Source organism: Euphorbia lathyris, chromosome 8 (assembly GCF_963576675.1).
Source record: "Euphorbia lathyris chromosome 8, ddEupLath1.1, whole genome shotgun sequence".
Lineage (NCBI taxonomy): Eukaryota > Viridiplantae > Streptophyta > Magnoliopsida > Malpighiales > Euphorbiaceae > Euphorbia > Euphorbia lathyris.
The window spans coordinates 5996899-6022018 of record NC_088917.1 but is presented as its reverse complement, the minus strand read 5'-3'; the positions used below and the strand labels follow the sequence as shown (position 1 = coordinate 6022018).

Genomic DNA, 25120 nt, shown 5'->3' with positions numbered 1-25120 from the left:
TCTTCTTTGTACTCGTCAATGTTTGGTGAAGATTCCGCTTCTACACCTGACTGTATTGCAAGGTATATCTCTTTCTCCTCTGCAATATTCGCCTCATATTCCACAGGAAAAATGTTCCATGGAGCATTTCCTCTATTTCTTGGCCAAGCTCGTCCTGGAAGGTAATCGTTCTTTGAAGCGCTGATACTCTGTAGTACTCGAACCTCTAATTTATAGCGATCCCAATTTTGCACGATCGAGTAAGGATAAGTTCGATGAACCTCATGAGAAATTTCAGACTCTGTCCATCTTAAAAAGATGATGGAGTTGAAATTTTTTCTAGGGATAATTCCCCTCTGATTATCACGCAATAGTCTGGCGAACATGGCTTTCCAGTCATCAATAGGCATAAACCATTTCAGAAATGTTTGAATATGACTAGGAATATTTCCTTCATTCAAACTGTTCAACCATTCCTCTAGAGCGAATTCAAATGGCATGTAATGCATATAACATAAGAACCATACCATGTGTAGTGAGTATATTGGAAACTCACCAGCAGACGGAAGCTTGAAGCAAACCATAAATAGAGTTTCAGGATGAAACATTGCTGGACTAACAAATGTCTCTCCATATACACGGATTGCATAGTATTGGTAATCAAGCATCTTCGCCGTGCAATCAGACTTACTCAAAGTTGACACTATGCTTTTCTCAGGAGGAAAATTAGGGAACACATTGGTAAAATCAGATGAAGCCATTGATAGTTGAGAGTTTTCATTGAAATGAATTTAAATAGTGAATGTGGATAACTGAAGTAGAAAAATTGTTTACTTTTATAGATGGAAAATATAGCCGTTGGCATATATTCGTTTGAATATGGCCGTTGGAATATATCCGTTTGAATATGGCCGTTGGAACGAACCTGTTTGAATATATTCGTTGGAATATGGCCGTTGGAATATGAATTCACCTGTAACATTACAGAACCATACAAAACCACACAGAATTCATCAGAATTCACCTGTAACATTACAGAACCACATAAAACCACACAGAATTCATCAAAATTCACCTGTAAAATTACAGAACCATACAAAACCACACAGAATTCATCAGAATTCACCTGTAACATTACAGAACCACACAGAATTCATCAGAATTCATCTTTAACATTACAGAACCACATAACACCACACAAAATTCATCAGAATTCACTTGTAACATTACAGAACCATACAAAACCACACAGAATTCATCAGAATTCACCTGCAACATTACAGAACCACACAGAATTCATCATAATTCACCTTTAACATTACAGAACCACATAAAACCACACAGAGTTCATCAGAATTCACTTGTAACATTACAGAACCACACACAACCACACAGAATTCATCAGAATTCACCTGTAACATTACAGAACCACACAATACCAAATACTAATATCCCCTAAGTTTGGCCAATCTGGTCTACTGTGCCACCCTATCCTGATAGAAGCGCTCCCATCCTACAACGCTTTGACTTCGGTGCCGAAACCACCACTGTATTATAGGGGGCACCGGAAAGTTAGGCGATAAATTTAAACGTATGTAGTGATGACAGTGATTCCCTAAATGAGCTATACAAATCTCACGTGCTGGTCTTGTAGCAGTGGATGCGGCATACAATGGTAAGATAGTACCACACAACGCTAATGTGTCCCCACCCGAGAAGCCAAATAATATGACAGCAGTATTGTACATTGTAGCAACCGGCCACAAGTCATCCCAAACGAGCATCCAATAATCCGGCGTACAACCTGCACCGTCCCAACTTACCCTACGAATAGCTGCATCAACAGTTTCAACAAACACTCTTGCATACAGACAACGGTTAGCAATTACTTCATTTTGAATGTGATGCCTAACTGCCTGCCACGCTTCTTCGCTACCAAAAATGTAAGTTGCTACCGTACGGAAACCACAATTTCCATCACCTACAACGTCGTAGTATGATTCGACATATGGTTTAATTATGCCAACTATTTTATCGGAATATACGAAGTCAGAACCATAATACGTTTTTCCATCTGCATTCATGTATATTAGTGTAAAGGAACTATATATTGCAAAACATTTACAAAAAAAAGTTAAGTTTATCAGATAAACATTACCTGATGAGGCACCATTATGTACTGAGGATGAAGAGCTAATTCTGCCACTTCTACCACGACTCCTAGATGAACTAGTAGAACGAGCCCATCCACGACGAGGTTCATTGTATTCCCAAGAACTCGGCATACGTTTTGTGGATTTGCTCACCTTAGGTCGCCCTCGCACGTGAATTTTGACATCGGGTTCTGTGTACTGAGCTTGATCAGGGTGTAGTTGATCATGGATAAGCATTGAAATATTACGCATTAAGGATGGGTCGCCTTTAGAGACCTGGTCCACTAAGGACTAAAAATATCGCTGATCCTCGTTCAGATCATTACGCCCTGCATTTTCATCAGTGTGACCATGATTGATTAAAAGTGTTCTCCAAAACACGTGAACACTCTCAATACTGATCATTTCGTCCAGATCACAAGCTCGTTTCAGCTCGCATGCACATGGTATCTGATGCGAGGTTCTCAATACACAACCGCAACGGACGTCCACTTCATGGCCCAACCCTCTCATGCGCTCTAACTCTTCATTCAGCAACTCCAGACAGTAGTGAGAGACTTTGAATACAAGTTGGTTTAATGGGCGGCCGGCGAAAGTGACTGCTTGACGAAGCCGGGATTGCTCAAGCATGTACCTGATACGAAGACAAAATTACTATTAGTTAGTGAAATGATACAGCCATAAATGCAAATAGAAGAAATTGCAAATACCTTATATTAGTTGCTTGTGATTCAATCTGCTTGTGAACCTTCTGCCATATCGTGTCAAGGGAGCCAGTTGCCGTATTGAGCCATTGCTTTAGACTACCATGTTCGCTCTCCACTCGACAAGAAGTTGTGTTGCCAAAATGTAGGAACTCCTTTATCCAAGCAACAACAAACTTCTCCTTATGCACCAACCACGTATCCTCAACATACGAGATAAGATTTTTGTACCTGCTCATCTTATCTTTCATCATGCTAAGATTGGTCTCGTACTCCTCAATGGTTAATGATTGTAATATTGTTCTCCATCTGCCATTCTTGAATTTAGAGGCAAGGCCTTTATCTCCCAAAATTCTATACACCCGATCTTCCACGTCTTTATTTATATGCCAAGTGCATAGCAAGTGCGCTACTTGTGGAAAAACTTCTTGGATCGGCTTTAATAACCCAAGCTCCCTGCCACTAACAACAACGGTCGGGTTAAGATCAAACCCAATCAAAATCTTCAGCCTTTGCAAAATCCAACGATAACTCCCTTCGGTCTCGTCTTTAACAATATCATACGCTATCTTGAAGTTGTTATTGCATGGCGTCATCCCCACAATCTCAACAAATGGCATTTTGTACTTGTTTGTTTTGTACGTTGAATCAATGCCGATGTACCAGTAGTAAGTCCTGAACATATCAACTGACTTTGGATGTGCCATGAACACATGCGTTATCACACCTGAATCAGCCTGTGTGTAATTGACATATTTGTTCTCCACAGCAATATGGTAGAATTGACTAGCCATGTCTCTACCTTCAAACCCGTCCCTCCTCATTTTGTCCCTGTAATTATATATGTGTTTAATTACTGAGTTGTCCTCTGGGTGTTTTTCTTTAACTGCTGCTAAAATAGCACAGGGCTTTGCTTGAGCTGAAGTCATATCACGCACAATTTGTTTAGATGCGATACTGAGTCCGCTCATTTGCCGACTTCCCTCTGGATACATACGCATTGTATGGTTATGCATTCCAGTTAACCCAGCCTTAGCCTGTATCCCCCATCCAGAAAGGTCTGCATGTTTATAGGCTTTAATCTGAAATTTACAGCGGCACGCTTTAGTTTTACTTTTTCTAATTGCAGGATCTTCATCAATTTTCACAACACCTCTATATCGTTCACCCCGTGAACATCGCAACAGCTTCTGTTTTCCCCCATGTTTGTGCGAAGATATTACAATCTCAAATCCATTCTGAATAGCTATCTTTTTTGCCCAATCAATAGCATCCTGACACGAAGGGAAAACGGTGTCCGTTATGAAACGCGAACTATAATCAATGTTATCGGGTTTCCAATCTTCTATCGGTACCTGAATATACAAAAAATGCATAATATGTTAGCATAATTGACATTAAAATTAAAAAAAAAATACTTCGGGGCAATTTCTCCCCTGCAAAAATAGTCCGGGGCAATTTCTGCCCAATTTTGCCTGAACGGGCAGGATGCCCGTTTCACCATAGGCGGAAACGGGCATCGCGTACTGCCCGTTTCGTGGGTTGAACGGGCAGCGCGTACCATCGGTCCATAGGTGGAACGGGTGGCGCATACCACCCGTTCCATGGGTGGATCGGGTGGCGCATACTGCCCGTTCCTTAGGCCGAACGGGTAGTTCATCCGGCCGGCCTAAGGAACGGGCAGTATGCGCCACCCGTTCAGGCAAAAACGAACGAAAAAAAAATTCAAAATTAACAAATTACGTTTTTAATAATCGTAATATTACCTCGTGTTCGAAATCATTATCCTCGGGAATGCTTGGATCCATTTTTGAAAATTCCGGGATTTGTGCTCGGGAGAGAAAGGGGGAGAGAGTTTTTAAGGTTTTGGAAGAAAAAAAATGGCAAGGGCAATATGGTCAAAAGGGTGCGGTGAACCGGAATTAGGGGCGGTATATAGCAATACCATATTTCAAATTTTCCGTAAACCAAAAGGGTAAACTACACCAATCACCACTGAAACTTTATCAATGTACATTGTAATTCAACTTCAATTTTTAACGATACGAACATTAAATTTTAGATTTTTAATATTAGTAACCAGTCAATTTTAACTAACTTTTAAAAACGACTTCAAAATAGAATTAAAGTTGTTCAGGACGATATCTATCATGAAACCACATTTTTTATTTTCCAAAATCTTTTTTTTTTTTTTTTTTTGCAGATTTCTCTCTCTAAAATTTCACTCTTTTCTAATTAAACAACATCTAAATAACCTCAAAACGAAAATTTTCAAGAATTAAAGTTCCTTAGAATATTATTAACTCTTCTAATTTTTATTTTGAGACAATCAACGATCGTTTTGAGTTGTTAAGTGACCATCTATATTAAAAAAATATAAAATACAATTGTCATACCGTTAAGAATTGAAGTTTAGTATCCATAATGTTAAAAATAGAAAAGTTCAATGACCACAGAAGTAATTTACCCATAATAAATTGGTAAGCGGGGTTTTTCATTCGTATTTGAAATTTTCGGTGAACCAAAACGAAGCAAAATTCTACGTTTTCATTTTCAACCCCGCGCCCATTTTTGAAGCTCCGTATCCGCACCAATCAAATTTAAGCAACATAAAATCCAACGGTGAGTATTCCAAACCCACAATTCACACAGATCGCAACCAAATCCAACGGCCACAAACATCACCACTCCTCATATAAAACACCACTATACTATACCATACACCTCCATCTCAGTCCCAAACAAACAATTCCAGATAAACCAAAAACCAGAGAGATCTATCTATCGGAAGAAAAAATGTCAGGCAGAGGAAAGGGAGGCAAAGGATTGGGAAAGGGAGGAGCCAAGAGACACAGGAAGGTTTTGAGAGATAACATTCAGGGAATCACTAAACCTGCTATCCGCCGCTTGGCCAGACGTGGCGGCGTAAAGCGTATCAGCGGCTTGATTTATGAGGAGACGAGAGGCGTACTCAAGATCTTCCTTGAGAACGTCATTCGCGATGCTGTTACATATACCGAGCACGCTCGTCGGAAGACTGTCACGGCCATGGACGTCGTCTATGCGTTGAAGAGACAAGGAAGGACACTCTACGGTTTCGGCGGTTAGGTTATGGTAGATTTAATTGCTGAATTTTTAGGTTTTTCATCTGTGTTAAATGTTTTGGTTTTGTTCCTTTTATTTTCTGTTTGGATTCTGAGAAAGTGAATGGAAATTGTCAAAGTATATAAAAGCCAAATTTTGTTTTAAAAGTTGTGCTAGTTTCGATGATTAAAATTTGATTGTCTTTGTCTTGAATTATAATTTAAATTGAGTTGAGTTTGATTCCGTGAAACTTGGTTCAAAGGTTTACAAACACGAACAGATTTGATTATAGATCTATGAATTTCATAAGTAAGTTTAATTATATTTATAATGCTTAAAAATTTATAGTTTTATGAACTTGTGACCAAATTTAATTATAATGTTTAAGAATGTGAATATGTTTGTTTTTATTATTTTTTAATAATTACTACTTCCATTTTCAAATAAGTGTTGTTTTGAAGTTTTTCGCACAAATTAAGAAACACAATTAATATGCACTTAAATTAATAAATTTATATGGATTAATTAAATAAAAATTCTCCCTCCTATAATGGTTGTAGAAAAAACTTTGAAAGCTTAAAAAACATATAAATCAAGATAAAATTTAAATGTTTAGACTAAAAAACTATACTAAATTTTATTGAAAAACGAAAACGACACTTAAAAAAGAACAAAAACAATTATTTAAAACGACACTTATTTAAGAATGGAGGGAGTATATTTTTATAAAAAAAATATAAAAAATGATAATTTTATATCAAAGAAATTTAAATCAATATAATTATATTAAGTTATTTGGGAATGAAATTCATGAAAGGAATTATCAAGCTTTTGCAAATAAATTTGATAAGAAATTGGTGAACATTTATGAGTAGCCCATGGAGAGAATGTGAGCTTATTAATTTTTGATGAATCGACAATGAATAGGTCAAATTTCAACTGAACTCGAGTATAAACAACTGTAAAAGGAATTGGGAAAGGGAGGAATCAAGAGGTGTAGGAAGGTTTTGAGAGATAATATCCATTGTCTGGCTAGATATGGCGGTGTCAAGCATATAAGCAAAAGGCCTACTCGAGATTTTTCTTGACAATATCAAATGAACGCTGTTACATACACCTACATTGTTACATAAAAACAATATCCTTTACACCGATACTTTTTTTATCCAATCTCCCATTTTCTTATTTTAATCTTTCACTCATGTCCAGCTAAGTTTTTATTTTCTTTCTGTTTTCATTTAAAGATTTGAGATTATTTCAACTTTTGAGTTTTAGAAGAGAAAACTACGAAAAAGAAAATCCAAGCACTCATTTTCTTATTTTCATCTTTCACTCGTTTGTTTTCCTTCCATTTCCATTCGAAGATTTGGAATTATTTCAACTTTCGAGTTTTAGGAGATAAAGCAAAGCTTCAAAGCTTTGCTCTTCTCCGTCGAGAACAACATATCTGCTATTTTATCTGAGCAAAAGTATATTTATCCCGCATTTTGTCTTTTTTTTATATTAGTAATTTCATTTCGTTTGAAATCTGTATATCTCATCAGACTTTTTTTTTTTCTAATTTGCATTTATTGGATGTAATTTTTCATTTTTTTTCCCAATGTAGTAAGAGAAAAGCTTTTTATCTTATAAGTAGAAAGTCTTTATAAATAACTATAAATAAAAACAATATCCCTTATCCATGCTACACTATCACCAAAGAATGAAACAGGTAAATTATTTAATCTAAATAACTACTACTATAATTTATTTAAATAATATTTATGTATATAAATAATTACTATAGATTTAAAAAGAGGTGCGACGGCGGCGAATTCTCAGATATCCAAACTTTGCCGATCCCGGCGATGATCCCTCAAATATAAATGGCAAATAGCCAGTCGCGCCTTTGTACCTCTGCTGAATCTGGAATTTCATATCACAACCCAATTGTAAGCATGAAAATAAATATATGGAAATTTCAAAAGAATGTCTTGGGATAAAATACATCCATCCCTGAATTATCGCGCTACTAATATTATGACTCATAAAAGGTGGTAATGTTCACATGGATCCTGATAACCAAATTCAATTTGATCATCAAGGTCTCTATGCGAATGTTTCTGCAGAAAAGGATCCACAGTGCCCTGTTTTTTCAGGGTAAGAAGGGGTAGGGAAAATGCCTCGAGCCAATATTCGAGTACCAAGGGCTAGGGCGCTGAATTAACCTTTAAACTTTTACGTTCTATAACATTAAATACCAAATTCAATTTGATCATCAGGATCGATGTGAATATTTTCTGCATAAAAGGATCCACAGTGTCCTGCTTTTTCAGGGTAAGAAGGGTAGAGAAAATGCCTCGATCCAACGCTCTAGGGCGCTGAATTAACCTTTAAACCTTACGTTCTATAACATTAAAGTCCAAATCAACAAGAAACCAGTAAAAAAATGAAATTATGATTTGGTGGACAAGTTTGACTACATCACTGACTAATTTTTACCCATATCATCAAAAATTATGATCGAACACCTATTTTACCCTCATCATTTGTTAACCTTTTAACGGGTTTTTTTTATTTGGTCAAGAGATGAAATTGGCCCAAAAAAGCTGATTGGCCTTCTGAACTTACAAACTCGTTAGCCCTCTGAACTCGCTTAAAATGACATGATTAGCTCCCTAAAACATAACATGATTGCATTTGGCCAAATTGAAATTTATATCACTTTAAGCAAGTTCAAAAAGCCCTATTGATCACTATAAGCAAGTTCAGGAAACCAATAAATCACTTTAAACAAATTATGGTGGCTAATAGATTCTTTAAGCAAGTTCAAAGAGCTAACGAGATACTTTGTAAGTTCAGAAGGCCAATCAACTTTTTAGATCAAGTTCAAGGGCTCCTAATGTATTAAGCTAATGAAATTTAAGGGTCATAAAGTAGCATTATAGTTCAGGGGTCGTTTATGTAATTTACTCAATTGTGGCAAGTAATGTAGCCTTTAATTTTAGATGTGATTCAATGTTGCCTGTAAATCCTAATGCAATGTTATCCCTATATAACAGATAATAGTTGAGGTCTGAAATGTCTTTAAGTAAGAGTAACATCTCTTGCACGGGCACAGAAACCGACATGCACATGGACACGGGAAACATTATTTCTAATACATAACTTTCATAAAATAGTCTTGAAACAACAATGGAAACAGACACGGAAATAGATACGGACACGGGAAATATTATTGCTAAAACATATCTTTCATGAAATAGCCTTGAAACAACAATTGAAACAGACACAGACACAAAACGCTACTAAAGAGGAGGGTCAGTGCAACATAGGGTAACATTGCTTTCAGGTTACACATCGGAACACTAAATTACTGGGTAAATTACACACGGCCCCTAAACTCTGCTCTTACTTTTATGGCCTAATACATTCCTAGCCCCCCAAGTTATCCAAAAACTGCAATTGACCCCGAACTTCAAAACGTTACAACTAACCCCTTCAACTTGCTTATCTAGAACAAATAACCCCCTCAAATATGTTAATATATGTGATTTTGGGAGTTTTTTTTGGCCATTTTATTAATGCGTGGGCAGATTAGTTAGATGTAGCAGCAAATATTTTAGACATCTTTTATTTCTGATGTAATGTTATTTTGAATGTTTTTTTGGTTTAGGGGTTATTTGTTCCAAATAAGCAACTCGAGCGTTATTTCTTCCGAATAAGCAAGTTGAGGGGGTTAACCGTAACGTTTTGAAGTTCAGAGGGTCAGTTGCGGGCTGAGGATGTACTAAGCCTACTTGTATTATGGCATGAACTTCAAAATCGAACATTATAGTCTTGAACTTTGCACTTTACAAACATAATGACCCGTTTTAATGTTGATCAAAATAACCACTCTAATAGAAGATAATCTTTTGTTAAAGGTCGATGGAAATGATATTCTAAGAAACTTTCATTCTTGATTGAGCTATTTGGTTCAATGTTATTTAAGAAAGTTTGAAAAGTGATGATTTGAAAAATCGGAAATTATGGTTCCATAGAAAATGTGATACTAAACAACTTTAATTCAAGGAGTTTTTTATTTTGAAAATGGCATCAGTCATTTTGACTTTGTCAACAGTAAAAGATGTCATTATGCTAGTAAAGATGCCATAGTGTTCGATTTTAAAGTTCAAGGATCATAACGAAAGTAAGAGCAAACCTCGGGGGCTACGGGTGCAATTTACCCCTAAATTACTGGCTAAAAAATGTGTGCAGAAAGAAACACAGATACAGATAGAAGAAATAAATAGCTAAACGGAAATATTTACCTCAAAAACTTGTTGGCTGCTACTTAAAGAGTTCCTACCAATTACACAAACTGTTCCACCAGAACCTCCACCAGTTATTTTTGCTCCATATAATGTCCCGTTATCGGTTTTGGAGGATTTACTGTGTTGCATTTCTTGCACCAGTCTTACAAGCCTGTCTGTCCCATCCGAACCAAGTCCGCACGCGCTATAACTGTAGTGACACTGCGAAAAGTTGTACAATACATGTCAAGATACTCTAATAAGGACTGTAATCAAGCCGAGCCCATGCTCAGCTAGTTAGGAAATTGACAAGCTCGAACCCAACATTTTGTTCACAAGCTGCTGTTTGCAAGTAAATCATAGTTGCCAATTTGAGATTCGATTCGTGAATCGAAATCCACATTTTGTGAATTATGACTCGTGAATCGAATCATAAGATTCAGTTCAAATTCATAATATTATAGAAAATAAAATATTTACTATGTTGAACTCAAAGTATTATCAAATATTAGTCTAGAAATGCAATTTTAATGTCAAAAAACAAATCATATCAACCAAGTACTAACAATTCAAATCTAACGTAAATAAAATCTTAATAAAACTAATTCACAAATTGGACTCCGTTTAATAACTTAGTAGAGATGGAGAGTTTGAGCTTCTGACTCTTTTTTTGCCTTGTTGTCAACTTGATAAAGATGGAAAGAAACTAGTTTGAGTTGATAACTTGATAAATAACAAACAAACTAGGGGATAGTGGATTTAGTTTTGTGTAAACTTTAGTTTTATGAATTCATAACTATGTAGTTTTGTGTTAAAGAAATTTCAAATGCACATGATTAATGAACATAACTGTTGTTAGAATCGAATTGAGGAAAATATGGTAGTGGATAGGACGGAGTGGAGGGAGCGAATCTGTGTCGCTGACACGACTTGATTTTCACGGTTTTATATGATGGTTCATGTTAGCCGACCCCGAATCATTTCGGGACTAAGGCTTTGTTGTTGTTGTTTGTTGTTTTCCCCTTTATAGAAATACTATTATTGAAAAAATAATCGAACCATGTTTGCTCGCAAACGTTTCATGAACATTATAATCAAGCTTGTTCATGAACTTGTTTATGAACCTATAACCGAGCCTTCTCGCGAGCTTTCGACCCAAGTTTAGTCATGCTAAAGCTCAGCTCGTTTTATACATGGTCAAATTTTTATCGAGCTGCACTCATGTACGGTTCGGCTCATTTAAAACACTGGATATCTAAAAAGAATATTTTTTTCTTCATTCGTGTACTCTTTTTATTTTAGGCTATTTTTTTTTCTTCTTTCATCTTTGAAAATTTCAGGAATAACCACTGATTTACAAATAAAAACAGCGTAAGTCATGTTCCGATCTTTCCATTTTTTTTACCCATTTCTTGGGGAGAGTTTCCCAACTATATTTGAAAATGGATTGGTTATCCATAAAGATCTTTAAAGCTTTATGTTCCGCTTCTTGCTCACAAAATGAAGAAGGACTTGTCTACAATCGCCGGTTGGCTTGGTCCAACCTAACTTTAATCATGAACATTTGCTGTTATCTACCAATAATTCAAACTATACAAGGACCTTCGATTCAAACCTATTGTAATGAGGAAAGTCTGTTTTAACAGAATTTGTGCAAATAAGTAAAACTCATCAGTTTATCCAACAAAACCGGAATTTGATTCATACCTGATATAACAGTTCTCCAAGAGCAGTAAGCTGATCATCTGAAGTGACGGACGATAACAATGCTTTGAAGGCCTAACATCAAAAGACAGAAGTGACTTGGAAGATATTAGACATATATATGCATTGAGAATATAGAAAAGATAGCCAGTCACTCAACAATTTCAGTTATCATTATGAAACAAACCATCATTCATATATATTGTACTAACCTTGACTCGGAAGTTTTCGTAGATAGGATGTTTACAAGGTGATCTCACCCCGTAAGTGCATTTCTCATCAACTACTGTGACTGAATCACCATGGTTGCTGTACTTCTCCAAAAAGGCCTCACCGAGAATGGATTCAGGAAGTATCTTAGAATAAACAGCTTCATATCTGTAAAAACAGAAAGCCAGAATGTCCAAAGAATAGTATTGATGACAAAGAAAAACCAGGAATCTACAACACGGCACCCCATTCCATCACTGCAAAAAGCCGTCTTAGGCCTTGTTTGGATGGAGTGTAATTAATGTAAGGTAATAATGTAAGGTGAAGTAAGTGAGGTGTATGAAATAACTTGTTGTGTTTGAATAGAAGGTAAGGTGCATGATGGTTTAATAATGTAATTGTACTGTATTTGGTTTGATGTTAAAGTAAGGTAAGGTTATATATAAAATTACTCTTATATTCTTACTCTTATTCTTATAACTTCTATTTAGTTAACTAATGTAAATTATATTAATTGTATTTCTTAATTTGTGTGAAATAACCTAGAATTACTTATATTTTAGAATGGAGGGAGTATTTCTAAAAGGGCGGCCCGGTGCACTACGCGTCCCCGCTTAAGCGAGGGTCCGGGGAGGGGTCCCACCACAAGGATGTACTGGGGGCAAGGCTTCTCTTGCCAATTTTTTGGCAAGAGGCCGCTCCTAAGACTCGAACCCGTGACCTCTCAGTCACACGACAATAAAGTTCACCGTTGCGCCAAGGCTCGCGGAGGGAGTATTTCTCTATAAACTAAATTAATTCTAATCAAAGTTAATTAGATTATTATATACTAATTTTGCTAACTATGATTTTAGGAAGAAGATACGTGCATGGAAAAAATATAGCAAAAAAACTTCTTCAATCCTAAAGCATAAAAGCAAGCTTATAATCAATTATAGCAGGCATCTAGGCTAATCAAAATTCGAACAAGTAAAAATTGATGGATAAGTTTTAACACATATTCATGGAAAATTTGTAGCCATTTCCTTAAAAAAATTATAACAAGCCTAGCCATGCTTCCCTCGGATTTGAGGAAATCCACAAGTGAAAATAAAATAAAAGATAAAGGTAATTTTGGAAAGAAAATATCAGTTACCATGCTTCCCCTTCAATTTGGAAGAAAACTACCCAAAATTCACTCTCACCTACCCTTACTTAAGGTTCTCTTCAATTACACCTCAAAACAAACAAGTTTACCTAATTATACTTATCCTCACTTACTTTAAAATACCCCGATCCAAACAAGCCCTTAGATATGATATGAGGGTAAATAATTTATTAGATATGAAAAATGGTAAGCATCTTCGAAGGGTTTAGAATCACAAATTAGGCCTTTATTTTTGAAGTTTTGAAATTTTTTAAAGATTTAGACAAATTGCAATGTATATCACTTTAAACGAGTTCAACGGGAAAATGGATCACTCTAAGCAAGTTAAACAAATTCAGGTGGCCAATAGGTTATTTTAAGCAAGTTGACGGGCTAACGAGACAACATGTAAATTCAGGGGACCAGTCAAGTTTTTTGGACAAGTTCAGGGGCTTTTGATGTATTAAGCCTTTTCAAAATATGCACACTTAACAGTTAACACAGCTCACTACCTTATTTACGATTATTCACCAACAACAACCAGTCTTACCTGTGTGGTGGCAAGTTGCACAAGTAATCTAATGAAGCCTCATCTCTAAGTAATTCAACACCATCATCCTCAAATTCATCAAGGATCGATCCATTAATATCAGGCGATGACCTAGACAATACAGCTGATGCTGTGGCCTTTATCATCGTGCGGCCCATGAAGGCGCCAATTCTGACGGATCCATAATCTGCACCCCCAACACTGCCAAAACAGTGAAATATTTAATTAGCAAAAATTAAAAGGTAAAAGATGGACCATGTTCTAAAAATAATAAATTTTATTCATTGGATCTGTTAAAAACAATAAATTTAAATATATAAGAAACTGGACCATGTTCTAAAAAGTAAAACATATGTTCTGTTCTAAAAACTAAACCATATGTTCGCAATCTTACAGTTATTCTAGAAACTGCACCATGTTCTAATATTTAAATTAAAACTCCTGAAGTAATAAGACATTGAAAAGAAGCCTGATATTGAAGCTAATAAAACTTCAAAGTGATTTTCTGAAAGTACAACCATTGCATGATATGAAAGTGGATCATGAAATTGTCAATGAGCCAAGGACAGGCAAATACATATTAAATTCTGGCATATTAGTAAGAGAGATGGACTTTCTAAAACCAACTACCGAAATCTGGACAATGCAAACAAACCACATTGGAAATGAGATAAGCGATAATACAGTCATTTACCTGTGACGTATTCCTGAATCAATACCCCAGAATCGAATATGGGTAGGTATTTCCACAAGACCAATCACCTCGGCAGGCTGCATTAACAAACGAACAGAAGGTTATCAGTAGTACCAACTATACATACCAGAAGGTTATCAGTAGTACCAACTATACATACCTGGCACACCATTGCAAGAAGTTTGTTAGCCTCGCCACATACTGAAGTCATCTGGTCCATTACACCACATGGAGCTCCGACAATGTGATTCTCCACCTGTGTAAAACCTTAAAAAATCAAGTGATCAATATAACTTCATAACTTAAACATAAATACTAATGTCAAGACCATCCAATTGGAAAGCTGACCTTCTGGCAAAGCAAAGCCATATCTCTTGGACTGACATTTAACCCTACAAAGCAAAAGCTGACATGAATAACCTCTTATCTAGGTCACATACATGAAATTCCAACGATCAGAAAGTAGACTGAAACCACTTGCTTTATAGAACATACAGCTTCTGATAAAACTATAGTGTGATTTGTATTAAAGGTAGCATCCCCTATTACATATACAAGATGTACAACCACCAACAATGCCTATAAAACGTCTAAGCTTCCCCATGAAGCAAAACATTTACAGTGAATAGGAGCTTGATATTCACATGAAAACAAATTTGATCAGAAATTCAATGTGAAGAGCTTTTCAATAGCAAAAAGATATTCAAATTCCTTGATGCTTGTGAAAAATTTGACCTTATGAAACACTTCCCTCATTGCAATCTTCTTTTCTAAAGCTTATATACCACATTTTTGTGGCCAGGATCTGGTAGTGAATGTCTCCATCTCATTAGAACATGAAGCACTATTTTATTGTTATGAGGCCTCAATCCTTCACAAGAACATAACAACTATATATTGTTTGTTAATATTAAGGTCACAAAGATTATGACCAGGTACAACCTTTATTTCTTGTGCGCCATGGATTTTTTATAAAATTCTTATACTATCAAAGACCAAACAGATACAAGTTATTTCATTCTGATTCGTCTCAGACAACTTGAGAAAAATAATGATTTTCTGTCAACTTCCACTTGGTTTCTCTAAAGCTTAACCAAATAAACACTAAAAGACAACACCATATATACAGAATTAGAATTAAAATCACCATGAGCAGCAGCTATAGCAGACATGCTAGCAACTTCTACTGATGCAGAAGAGGATACACCTTTGCCTTCTGGCACTGCAGAAGAAACCTGCATTTTTGTACATAGGTAATTAATAAGCTGACATGAGAAGTGGCCTGAACAGGTACCAACAAGATTAATCAAGGACAAGGAGCATGAAGAATAAAAAATGTAGCGAAAAATAAAGAAAATTAGTATATTCAGCTGTACCAGTGAAGAGTTTCCACACTGAAGGCATATATTAAATGTAGTAAAAAAATATAACTCAGTTTATACCAGCACACTAATGCTGTCCTTAAAGCGTACGCCTAGTTCTGTCATCAAAACAAGAATTGCCCCTGCAACATAAGCCGCCCACCTGAAGAAGGAACCACATAAGTCGACTATTGAGTTTTACAATTTCATATACAAGAAAAAATAACAGCTATTAAAAGAAAAGAAAAAAACCTACTTTTGAGATGGATCTTGAGCAAAATATTTCCTTGCTTTCTCATATGACATTGGCTGGTCCCCATCCATAAAATCAGATATATCCATGTCAAAAGTTGGGCCGCGATTGCTTAACTCTGAGCCATAGGATACCTACAATGCAAAAAAGGTGACTATTAATGAATCATACTCCGATGATATTTGACCGAACTCCAAGAAAATATGACTCTTAAATGAATTTCAGTCAACAAACTCAAGTTAAGAAGTATCAGTTTGAATCACAGGTGTCATAATAAGATTCAAATATTTGTCAACAACCATCTTTCAGAAGGCAATGAGGACAGGTGGCAGTGCTTGTGGAGTGAAGAAAAGAGAAATAGTTCCATGTCAACACTCACAATTTGCAGTACAGGAATGGAACCCTGTTCTGTTGCATTTTGCCGAGCCTGGGCATGTTTCCAGAGCCTGTGTTTACTTGGACGATTCCTTTGAACAGCAGCATGGCAAGCTTCTCTTATTGGCATCTGTGATAAGAATAAGAAAAAGAACGCACCATATGAAGAAGTCGAGAAGTTTTCTATCAAATAATTACTTTAAAATGGAAAACCTATTAAAAAGAGAAATCTTACCTGTAACACAAGACTTCCTGAATAGTCAGCAATACCTCCCATAACATCCAGTCTACCAGGTGCTCTTGCCACAAAGATGTCTTCCTGTACAAAATAATATAGCAACATTTAAAAAAATTCAAGTTTTGATTTAAGCAAACAAATGCCAGTTATCACATGAATAAAAAATCATGTTCTGTGAATAGATGCAAAGATTGTTAATGAAATGGAACTAGCTCCAAATACGTGACAACGTCCATGTACAGTGACCAAACAGAATGGATGAGCATCAGCTTCTAAATGAGATGATGAGTACCTCCCAATTAAAGAGTCCTGCAGCAGCCTTGTGCTCCCGCATCTGGAGCTTCTCAGTGTTTTTTTCAGAGTCAGAGAAAAAATCTAGTTCTGATAAGCTTTTTAAGAAACTTGTAGTATCTGAAAGGCCTTGGACATCTCCATGAAGAATATCAAAATCTTCTTTGCATCTACAAATGATTTGTAGAAAGATGTTATAAGAAATATGCAAATCATAGACTTCTTGTGCTACAGCAACAAAACTCACATTCTTGATGATGGCTCATTCTCATGTCTTGGGGCAACTGGTGACCCTGTTGACTTACTAAGTTCATTTTCAGCAACTGCATACCATTCTGGGATGCTGATATCTCGTCCAGGCATCCTTTGTAACTGATACCCAAGAATAATTGCATCCCGCAATCTCCTAGCGCCACTTAACTATGTTTCAGTAATGCATATTGAACAAATGGGAGGGATTGTTAGTCAATAAAATCAAACGTTGAGACATTTAAGGTTCATCTGAAAAGCAAACTTTACTATGCTTGACAACTTATCCATAGGTCTTTGATATATATCACTGATATAAGTTTTGGACCTTTAACCAACTATTCTAACACAAAAGGATATTTTCCATATATAAGATGTCAGATTAGGGCAGTTTGTCCATAAGGCACGAGATAATAAAAGAATCAAGGCAGTTTGTCCATAAGCCAAATAATTTCTAAGACTAAAGGATTCATAGTTTCTATAATACAGAAGCTCTTTATGTTAATAAAATAAAGATTCCAAAGAGCTTAATCTCATATAGAATTGATAGGATACTTTAACATACACTAACATATATTTCCTCTAGTTTTAGGCTTTAGAAACGTTAAGACCCATTTGGTTCGAATTTTGCAATCAGAATCACAATTTGAATTGAGTGAAAATGGAAAACGGACAGATTTATCAAAATATGGGGTTTGACAAGGAACCAGAATGTGAATCCTCAAGAACTGAAACCAAAACAAATATTTTTAAAATTTAAACACTTAATATATTTAACTAACAAAAACTTATTATTTTTTCAGAAGTTATGATGTTGAGTTTTAGAATCACATAATTTGCTATTTGAATTGTATGATATGATTCAATCCATAGTTATTGAAGGCGGCGCATGGTGCAAGCCATTTTGCGCCAAGGGCAGTTGCCAAAGGCACACTAAGGCGCGCCTTGGTGAGTTAAGGGCAATTCTAAGGTTTTTTTGACAGTCAAGTGGTCTGAAGGGTCCAAAATGAGAAAAAAAAAATATTAAAAAGGAAGAGAGAGATTATACATTTGAATTAATTAGAAGAGGCAACCACAAAATCTTATTATAAGAGGAAGAAGTTTAGTAGAACAAAACACAGAAAACGAATTCAAACAGAAACACAGCCAAGGGAATTCAAATTCAACATGAGTGATTAATTTGGAGAGTTTTGATGAGGAGTAGAACTTAGGATTTAGTATTCAACTTTAGCTTTCTAACATGGGGTTTATTTTGCATTTTAAAACTTATTTATTCTTAATATTGTAATGATTTAGTATTCACTGCATTTTTATGTTAGTTTTATAGTTTTATAATTTTTGTTTTTGTAAGTGCGCCTTGTCTTGCTATAGCACGCGCCATCACCGTGCGCCATGCCGCCAAGGCTCCAGGACCCCTAGCGCCTTAGTGCACCATGCGCCTTTAATAACTATGATTCAATCCACCCACCCATTAGTTTAAATAAGAGCATGCAAGAATGAGTGGCAGAAATCAGGAACCATAAATCATAATCATAATCTATCTATATATATACCTTATCTGAAGCATAATTTTTCCCAGTAGCTGTCTCCTGCAAAATGTGAGCTGCCACCTACGTACAAAATGAAAGAAACTCTCACCTCAATATGACTGCAAAGTTGAGAAAAATGTTCCAAAAAATAAAATGAGCAGAGAATCAGAAAAGAAATGATATACCTCACCACCGTTAATGCCTCCCTCATAGGATGGTTTCAAACTAATTGCATGTTCAAGGTAAGGTTGCCAATGTCCAGTGAGTAAATCTCTTCTAATCATCTCGACACCACTCTGATAATACTGTTTGAAAATAAAATAAAGAGAGGGAGAGAGAGAATCTACCCAATATCAAAACCATGTGAATATAGAGAGATAGAGAATGGATACACCGGAGATAGAAAACTATATTGTCAAGCAAATAATTAATTTCACCTCAAGCATATTTCTTAGAAAAGGTTCTTCATTGAAATAATCTCTTCGAACAAAGACAAATGGTAACTTGTATGCCAAGGCCTCACTAACAGTACCATATCCAATTTTTCCTGAAATAATGATAAAACCAATTAATATTCTAACTATTTAAACTTGGTCATGTACTTAATATGTTCTTACGAACCAAGCATACAGTCAGATGCCGCAATGAGATCAGGTGTATAGGCATCTTTTGCAAGCTTTATGAATCTTTTTGGAAGCTCATGCTCATTAGAAGCACCACAAACCTGAACCAGAAACATTATGCACCATTATTGTTGGCTTCATTGGACATCATAAAAGCACATATAATCAGTACATAGATTTAAAGAGTGTCATAGAAAAGCTACCAGGCATAGCCAACCAGAGGGTAAATACTCCTCCTTCAGCTTCCAACCAGCTGGCTGCACATGAAAATACAAACACTGGTTAGATGGAAGAAAAACAAAAAATTGACAAAATCTACGGAATCATTTCATATCTAGCACAAGATTAGTATCAAACCTGTCCACCAAAGTTAAGTATAACTAGTTTCACATCATCAGTGATACCAAGTTCCTTCCGTACCTACAACAAAAGATATAGGAGACCCGCATCAAGAGTCAATAATATCTTTACTAAAGGAATGGCTAGAAAAAGTGCCCAAATCAAACCTCCTTGCGGGTTTTGTGCAACCTCCTCACAACGAGAGGTACATCAATAACATCACGGAAAGCAGGCACTGAAAAGAGAAGATCGATCAAACTAAGAAGCTATAATCTCACAAAAATTTAATTGCAACCGAAAAAAAGAATGCAAAAGAGCCCTTCTTGTGAGAATATGCAGGAAGCACCAAACATACTTGGGCAATATCCTGGGAGACGGATAAGGAACTCGCAATGTGAATAATCCTCTGCTATCTGTACAGATTTTCAACAAAAGAAACAAATTATGAACGGTCGCATTTTAATCATTACCAAAGAACTAGACCAAAAGGTGAATGTTGAGATAGGAGAGATCAAGAGTTCAAAAACCAACTCTATCCATGTTAACAACTATTCAGATGATAGGGTTTAGAATGCTGACAAATCAATCAGTCACAAAAAGACAAAAAAAAAACAAAAAACAAAAAAGAGGAAGAAAAAAAGAACTACTAATTGAGAGGTCAATTTATCTCCAAAAGGAGTTAAAGGAAGCGTAAAAACCACAGCAATTTTCACATAAACAATGCTTACTTTCCTCACATGAAGAGTTGCTACTAACTACTGAGAGATATTGCATTCCATACGATCATATGGAGTATTTAAAGCTCAGGATGTCGATTCAATTGGAAATTTTGGGTCAAATTCATATAACAACAACATGTGTCGAATTGCAGAAGAAAAAAGGGGTTGGTATAGCAAAACTTACCCTTGCGGAACCTTGCAGAACCTCTATGTCACCCTTACGTATCTCAGCAATGCTCAATCATGCATTGCCACAAATTTCAAAGAAAAAACAATATGGACATAAACATGTGGGGTTCCATGTACTTTTGCTTTAAACTATACAATATACAGGGCAGGAATGGGATTCAGGAGAGTATGCAATCAAATCCTCCCTAAGCATTAAATTTTTCATTTTGGGGGGTTTGCTAGGGACAAAAATAGTTAGGAAGAAAGATTAGAGCCACATATGGACAAATTATATGAAACCAGGCATGCTCAGATATTAGAAAGAATTACCCCAGTAAAGAAGAGGAACCTCAATTGATTATGAGACTATAATAATCACCTGCCAAACTATTGAACGATGATTATATCCAGCAGCCATCACATACTCCGCATAGATAAAGTCCCAACTGCAAACACAAACAAAGACATCTACAAATTTATACACATTTGTTTGCATTTGATTGTTTATCTAGGAACTTCAAGAAAGAGAAAAACAAATTGTTCTTGAAACACCCATCAACATTAGAAATCTACGAGACTCCCATACTTATGTTTGAAACTATTTGTGGATCTTCACCATCTATTCGAGGCAGCAATTCTTCCATTAGCTGGACATTTTTTATAAGGCAAATTTATTTGTGAATTTTTCGAAATGACAAAAGCAGATTACAAGAACTTTTTCCACAGATTTAATAATTATCGAGATGTGAAAAATCAAAAAGAGGAATTTCACAACAAAATTGTTTGTAGAGAAACAAAAGGTCACCAGAAACAATTATATTGGGAGGTAAACTTCAACCATAATCACATAAGAAGTTATTGCTTAGCTAAGTTAGCTTGTCCGTAAAACTTTTTTTATAGGATTCACGACTTCAAGAAAAATCAAAGAAAAACAAGAAAGATTTGCAAACTCTAGAACTTAGAAGGATGGTTACAGTAATATACGTACCTAAAGTTGGTGACACAAACAGAACGAATTCCGGCATCAGCTGCTGCACGGCATGCAACTGGAACTACATCCGAAACCTGTTTTTCCATGAGCACACATTAAGATCAAGAATTCGTTGGAATTAATCATCTTCGCTGTGCAAAATAAATTTGCAAGAAGCAGAAAGACACTTAAATATCTATATATGAGAATACCACAAGATCAGCTTTGATGGAGTTAAGCCACTTTATTTCAGTGGCCAAAATGGACTGCCGAGGTATCACCGCTGTCTCAGAATACTACCATCATGCATAGAAGGAAAAAAAGTTACTATTACCATAACAGAACAAATAAAAGTATAATAATCAAAACACCACCTGCCACATAGATGGCAAGTTTTCCATCAATATGATATTCATCGTGGCCTAATGACCGGAGGTACTGATATACCTTCTCCAGTGAAGCAAGGCGATCCACTGTCAAGGCATCCGCCTGAACTGCTCCGCAATCCAATAACACCTAAGAATCCAGGAACAAGTGCGGGATAACTTGTAAGAATCAAAATTCACAAGCTGTTAACAGATGTTCCGTAGTAAATTAGTACGAAAAGATCAAATTGCATTGAAGAAACTAATACCTTGCGAATGAAGAGTCGAGGAGACTGTATCTCAGAAGTGAAAACAAAGTCAGGAGCACCGGTGACCACGTGTACATCATGTCCAGCAAGAATTAAGTTCCTCACCACCTATTCATCGCATCGAATCAGAATCTTCTTTTTAAAAACGAATTAATTAGAGCGATTATCAAACTAGCAATTGCCAAATTCTACACCTAGAGAGTAATTCGTAGTTCGTATAATGTGATCACAACAATAAGCTGCATTCAAATATCAATCAAATAAGCATTATTATACTAACAAACTCCAAAAACATTGAAATTAACGGGATCACGCTGACCGGAAACTTGATTCGATCTGGAGCTTCATTCTCTCATTCATTCAAATGAAGAATAAATTATTGGAAAAAGAAAAGAGTGAGCAAGTGGAAACGGACCTCAACGACCCGAGTGGCATGACCAAAACCATGGCCGGTGATATAATAAGCGAATACCAAGTGTTTGCTCGAAGCCGATACTCCTTCACTCTCCTCAATTCTCATATTTTGATTTTTCACGGTGTTTCCCGCTCGTCGGAAATAGCGGAATATGAATCCAAGATCACCAGCATACGGCAATTTCGCACCGACGATTTTTTCAGAAGTTGAAGAGCAATTGTTTAACAAATACTAACAATAAGAATAATAACAAACAATTTATGGATAAACATGATATAGAAATAAGGTAATTTTCTATAATTAGTGAACTAAACATATTTGTCTCCTACCATCGTTGGATTAGATTAGTGCTAAAAAAATTAATAAAAGTAAAGTTTTACCCAAGGTGCAACATTTTTAAGTTTTTTCATTTTTGTACCACTGGGGACTCAATTTTCAAATTTTATCAATTTGGAATATGTAAATAAATCTAAGTAAAAAAAAAAATTGTGTTTTATGGATTTGTAAGTTTAGCCAAAAAAAATAAATAAATAATTGACAATAATGTTGTCCAAGTCATCAATTGATTAGGCCATGTCATTAAATTTACTTGTCATGTCACTGGAAATCAACATTTCAAAGTTATAAAAAACAAGGTCCACTTAGTTTAAAACTGTTGTGGATTGGACGATCCATAAGCCGTTGGTGTTTTAATAGATGTTGTTCAAAATTATAGAGACACTTCAATTATTTTTGGGTCATGCTGGTTAGAGGTTGGTGTTGTGCTTAGAGATAGCGTTGGTCACTTCTGTGGTGCATTTTCAAAACGTATTGCTGGAAACTTTTCGGTTAGGAAAGATGAAGTTATTGGTATTCAATAGGCTCTCAACCGGATCAAAATCAAGAGTTTGGGTGGTGTGGAGGTGGAGGTGGAGCCCGATGCGCTGTCAGTGGTGGAGCATATTCAGCAATCATACTTTCGTTCTTCTTATGGTTCCATTATAGAAGATTGTAAAAGTCTTATTTTCAATATCAATGACATTTCTGTCAAATTTATAGGTCGTTCTGCGAATGTGGTAGCTCATGCTTTAGCTTGGTTAGACAAAATCCTTAAGTGTGCTAAGAAGCATTAATTACGTTGAAAGCTAAAGCTAAGCCGTAACCTAAACTACGAAGCTACACTATCCTGTTAAGGTATAAGAATAGTTAAATTACTCGGTTGGACCATTTACTTAATTAGGTTTCATAATTCAACCTCTCTTACTAATTACTTGATTAGGTTTCTTGAGTAAGTACATTTTAACTAATTCTCTCGTTATACTTCTTATAACACAACGTAAACACTCTTTAATGGTCCATACTCGTCAAATACGGTTCACCGTCATCCTAGTCTAAAGTGGTTTAGCTCTTGTTCGAGCTAAAATACAGAGGCATGTTAAGATGGACTGATGTTGAACCAAAGTTTATAGAATCAGATTATTATTTCAAGGTGATAAACGGAATAAAGGTGATATGGAAAGAAAACTTGAATATAATAACATAAATAAGATAAATAAGGATGAAAGATAAACTGATGTTTACTTCTTGATGTAATGGAACGAAAATATCTTAAATAAACTGAATCAAAATGAAAGTATAACTGAATGGAATGAAGAACATAACTAATGTGAAATATAACTAAGCTATAACTAAATTCGATACTATTACAATGGACTAAGTCCCTATTTATAGTGCTCTTGGTCGTCCTCTGATCTAAATAGATCTTCTAACCTCTTTAGGATATTAATAGAGTGGATAAAGTTGGATCAGACTGGACTTCTCGAAGTAAAGTCTCGATAAGATTTAACCTTCTATTTTGCCATAGCTCGTCGAGCTACTCTGGTTTTTCGTGGATCTTTCCAAGGTTGACTCTGAATCTTTGGTTGACTCTTAATTGATGCTCCTCGTCGAGCTAGTGATGCAGCAGCTCGTTGAGCTACTTGTCCTATTTTTGTCTTTTTTGCTTCGATTAAATCCCGGTTGTTACTGAAATGACCCAAAACACTTATTAGACCAATATGAGACAAAAGACACTATAAACCAGAGTGTTTGGACTAGAAAAGCATATAAATAGGACTAAAACTATACTCTAAACTCTATATAATACGACAATAACAGTGCCCTTTAATATCGGGTGTCTCTTTTGGGTTTTTCTCTTTGAGGGTGATAAGCGATATGACCATCATTCCTCTGACTGTGGGACTCTTTTTTGGTCGGTAGTCTGCTTCCTATTATCTTCCTTGTTATGTTTTTTCCTGGTCTTGCCATGTTCTCTCTCCTCATATTCTACGGTATCATGTTGTCATCATAACGAACAAAACTTTGACCGATAACCATCAATTCTTGGAAGGATTACGAAGGATTTGTATAACACTTTTATAATAGGGTCTCATAGGTTGTTCCTTTTTCTAGGGCGTCTATGATCACCTCTAAGTTCATCAAATTTACCTAAGAAGAAAT

The 25120-nt window shown here is 35.8% G+C and overlaps 2 protein-coding genes across 2 annotated transcripts; one reads left to right on the top strand and one right to left on the bottom strand.

The window, feature by feature from the left end:
* The first annotated feature begins 5551 nt into the window (after positions 1–5551).
* On the top strand, positions 5552–6087 carry LOC136203243 (histone H4). The gene has a single exon (XM_065994348.1). The coding sequence runs from the start codon at positions 5633–5635 to the stop codon at positions 5942–5944; it is 312 nt and encodes a 103-aa protein (XP_065850420.1). The 5' UTR covers positions 5552–5632; the 3' UTR covers positions 5945–6087.
* A 1438-nt stretch (positions 6088–7525) lies between these two features.
* LOC136203760 (L-arabinokinase-like) lies at positions 7526–23060 on the bottom strand. Its single transcript, XM_065994985.1, has 29 exons — positions 22643–23060; positions 22228–22335; positions 22041–22109; positions 21806–21889; positions 21612–21688; positions 21003–21069; positions 20092–20149; positions 19904–19971; positions 19755–19817; positions 19601–19654; positions 19396–19498; positions 19212–19321; positions 18960–19079; positions 18799–18855; positions 17244–17416; positions 16998–17166; positions 16703–16786; positions 16472–16597; positions 16096–16226; positions 15921–16002; positions 15626–15713; positions 14827–14870; positions 14639–14734; positions 14479–14555; positions 13785–13985; positions 12111–12276; positions 11902–11973; positions 10213–10416; positions 7526–7825 (listed from the first exon to the last, which is right to left on the bottom strand). The coding sequence occupies exons 1-29, from the start codon at positions 22745–22747 to the stop codon at positions 7709–7711; spliced, it is 2973 nt and encodes a 990-aa protein (XP_065851057.1). The 5' UTR covers positions 22748–23060; the 3' UTR covers positions 7526–7708.
* Positions 23061–25120: the final 2060 nt, after the last annotated feature.

Bases quoted from the DNA above. Each gene is read 5' to 3' on its own strand.
- LOC136203760 (XM_065994985.1), bottom strand. From the start codon at position 22,747: ATGAGAATTGAGGAGAGTGAAGGAGTATCGGCTTCGAGCAAACACTTG. The intron at 19,322-19,395 runs GTTCGTAAGAAC...TCATTATTTCAG, and splicing joins GGCATCTGACTGTATGCTTG to GAAAAATTGGATATGGTACT. The intron at 16,598-16,702 runs GTAAGATTTCTC...TTCTTATCACAG, and splicing joins CAGGAAGTCTTGTGTTACAG to ATGCCAATAAGAGAAGCTTG.
- LOC136203243 (XM_065994348.1), top strand. From the start codon at position 5,633: ATGTCAGGCAGAGGAAAGGGAGGCAAAGGATTGGGAAAGGGAGGAGCC.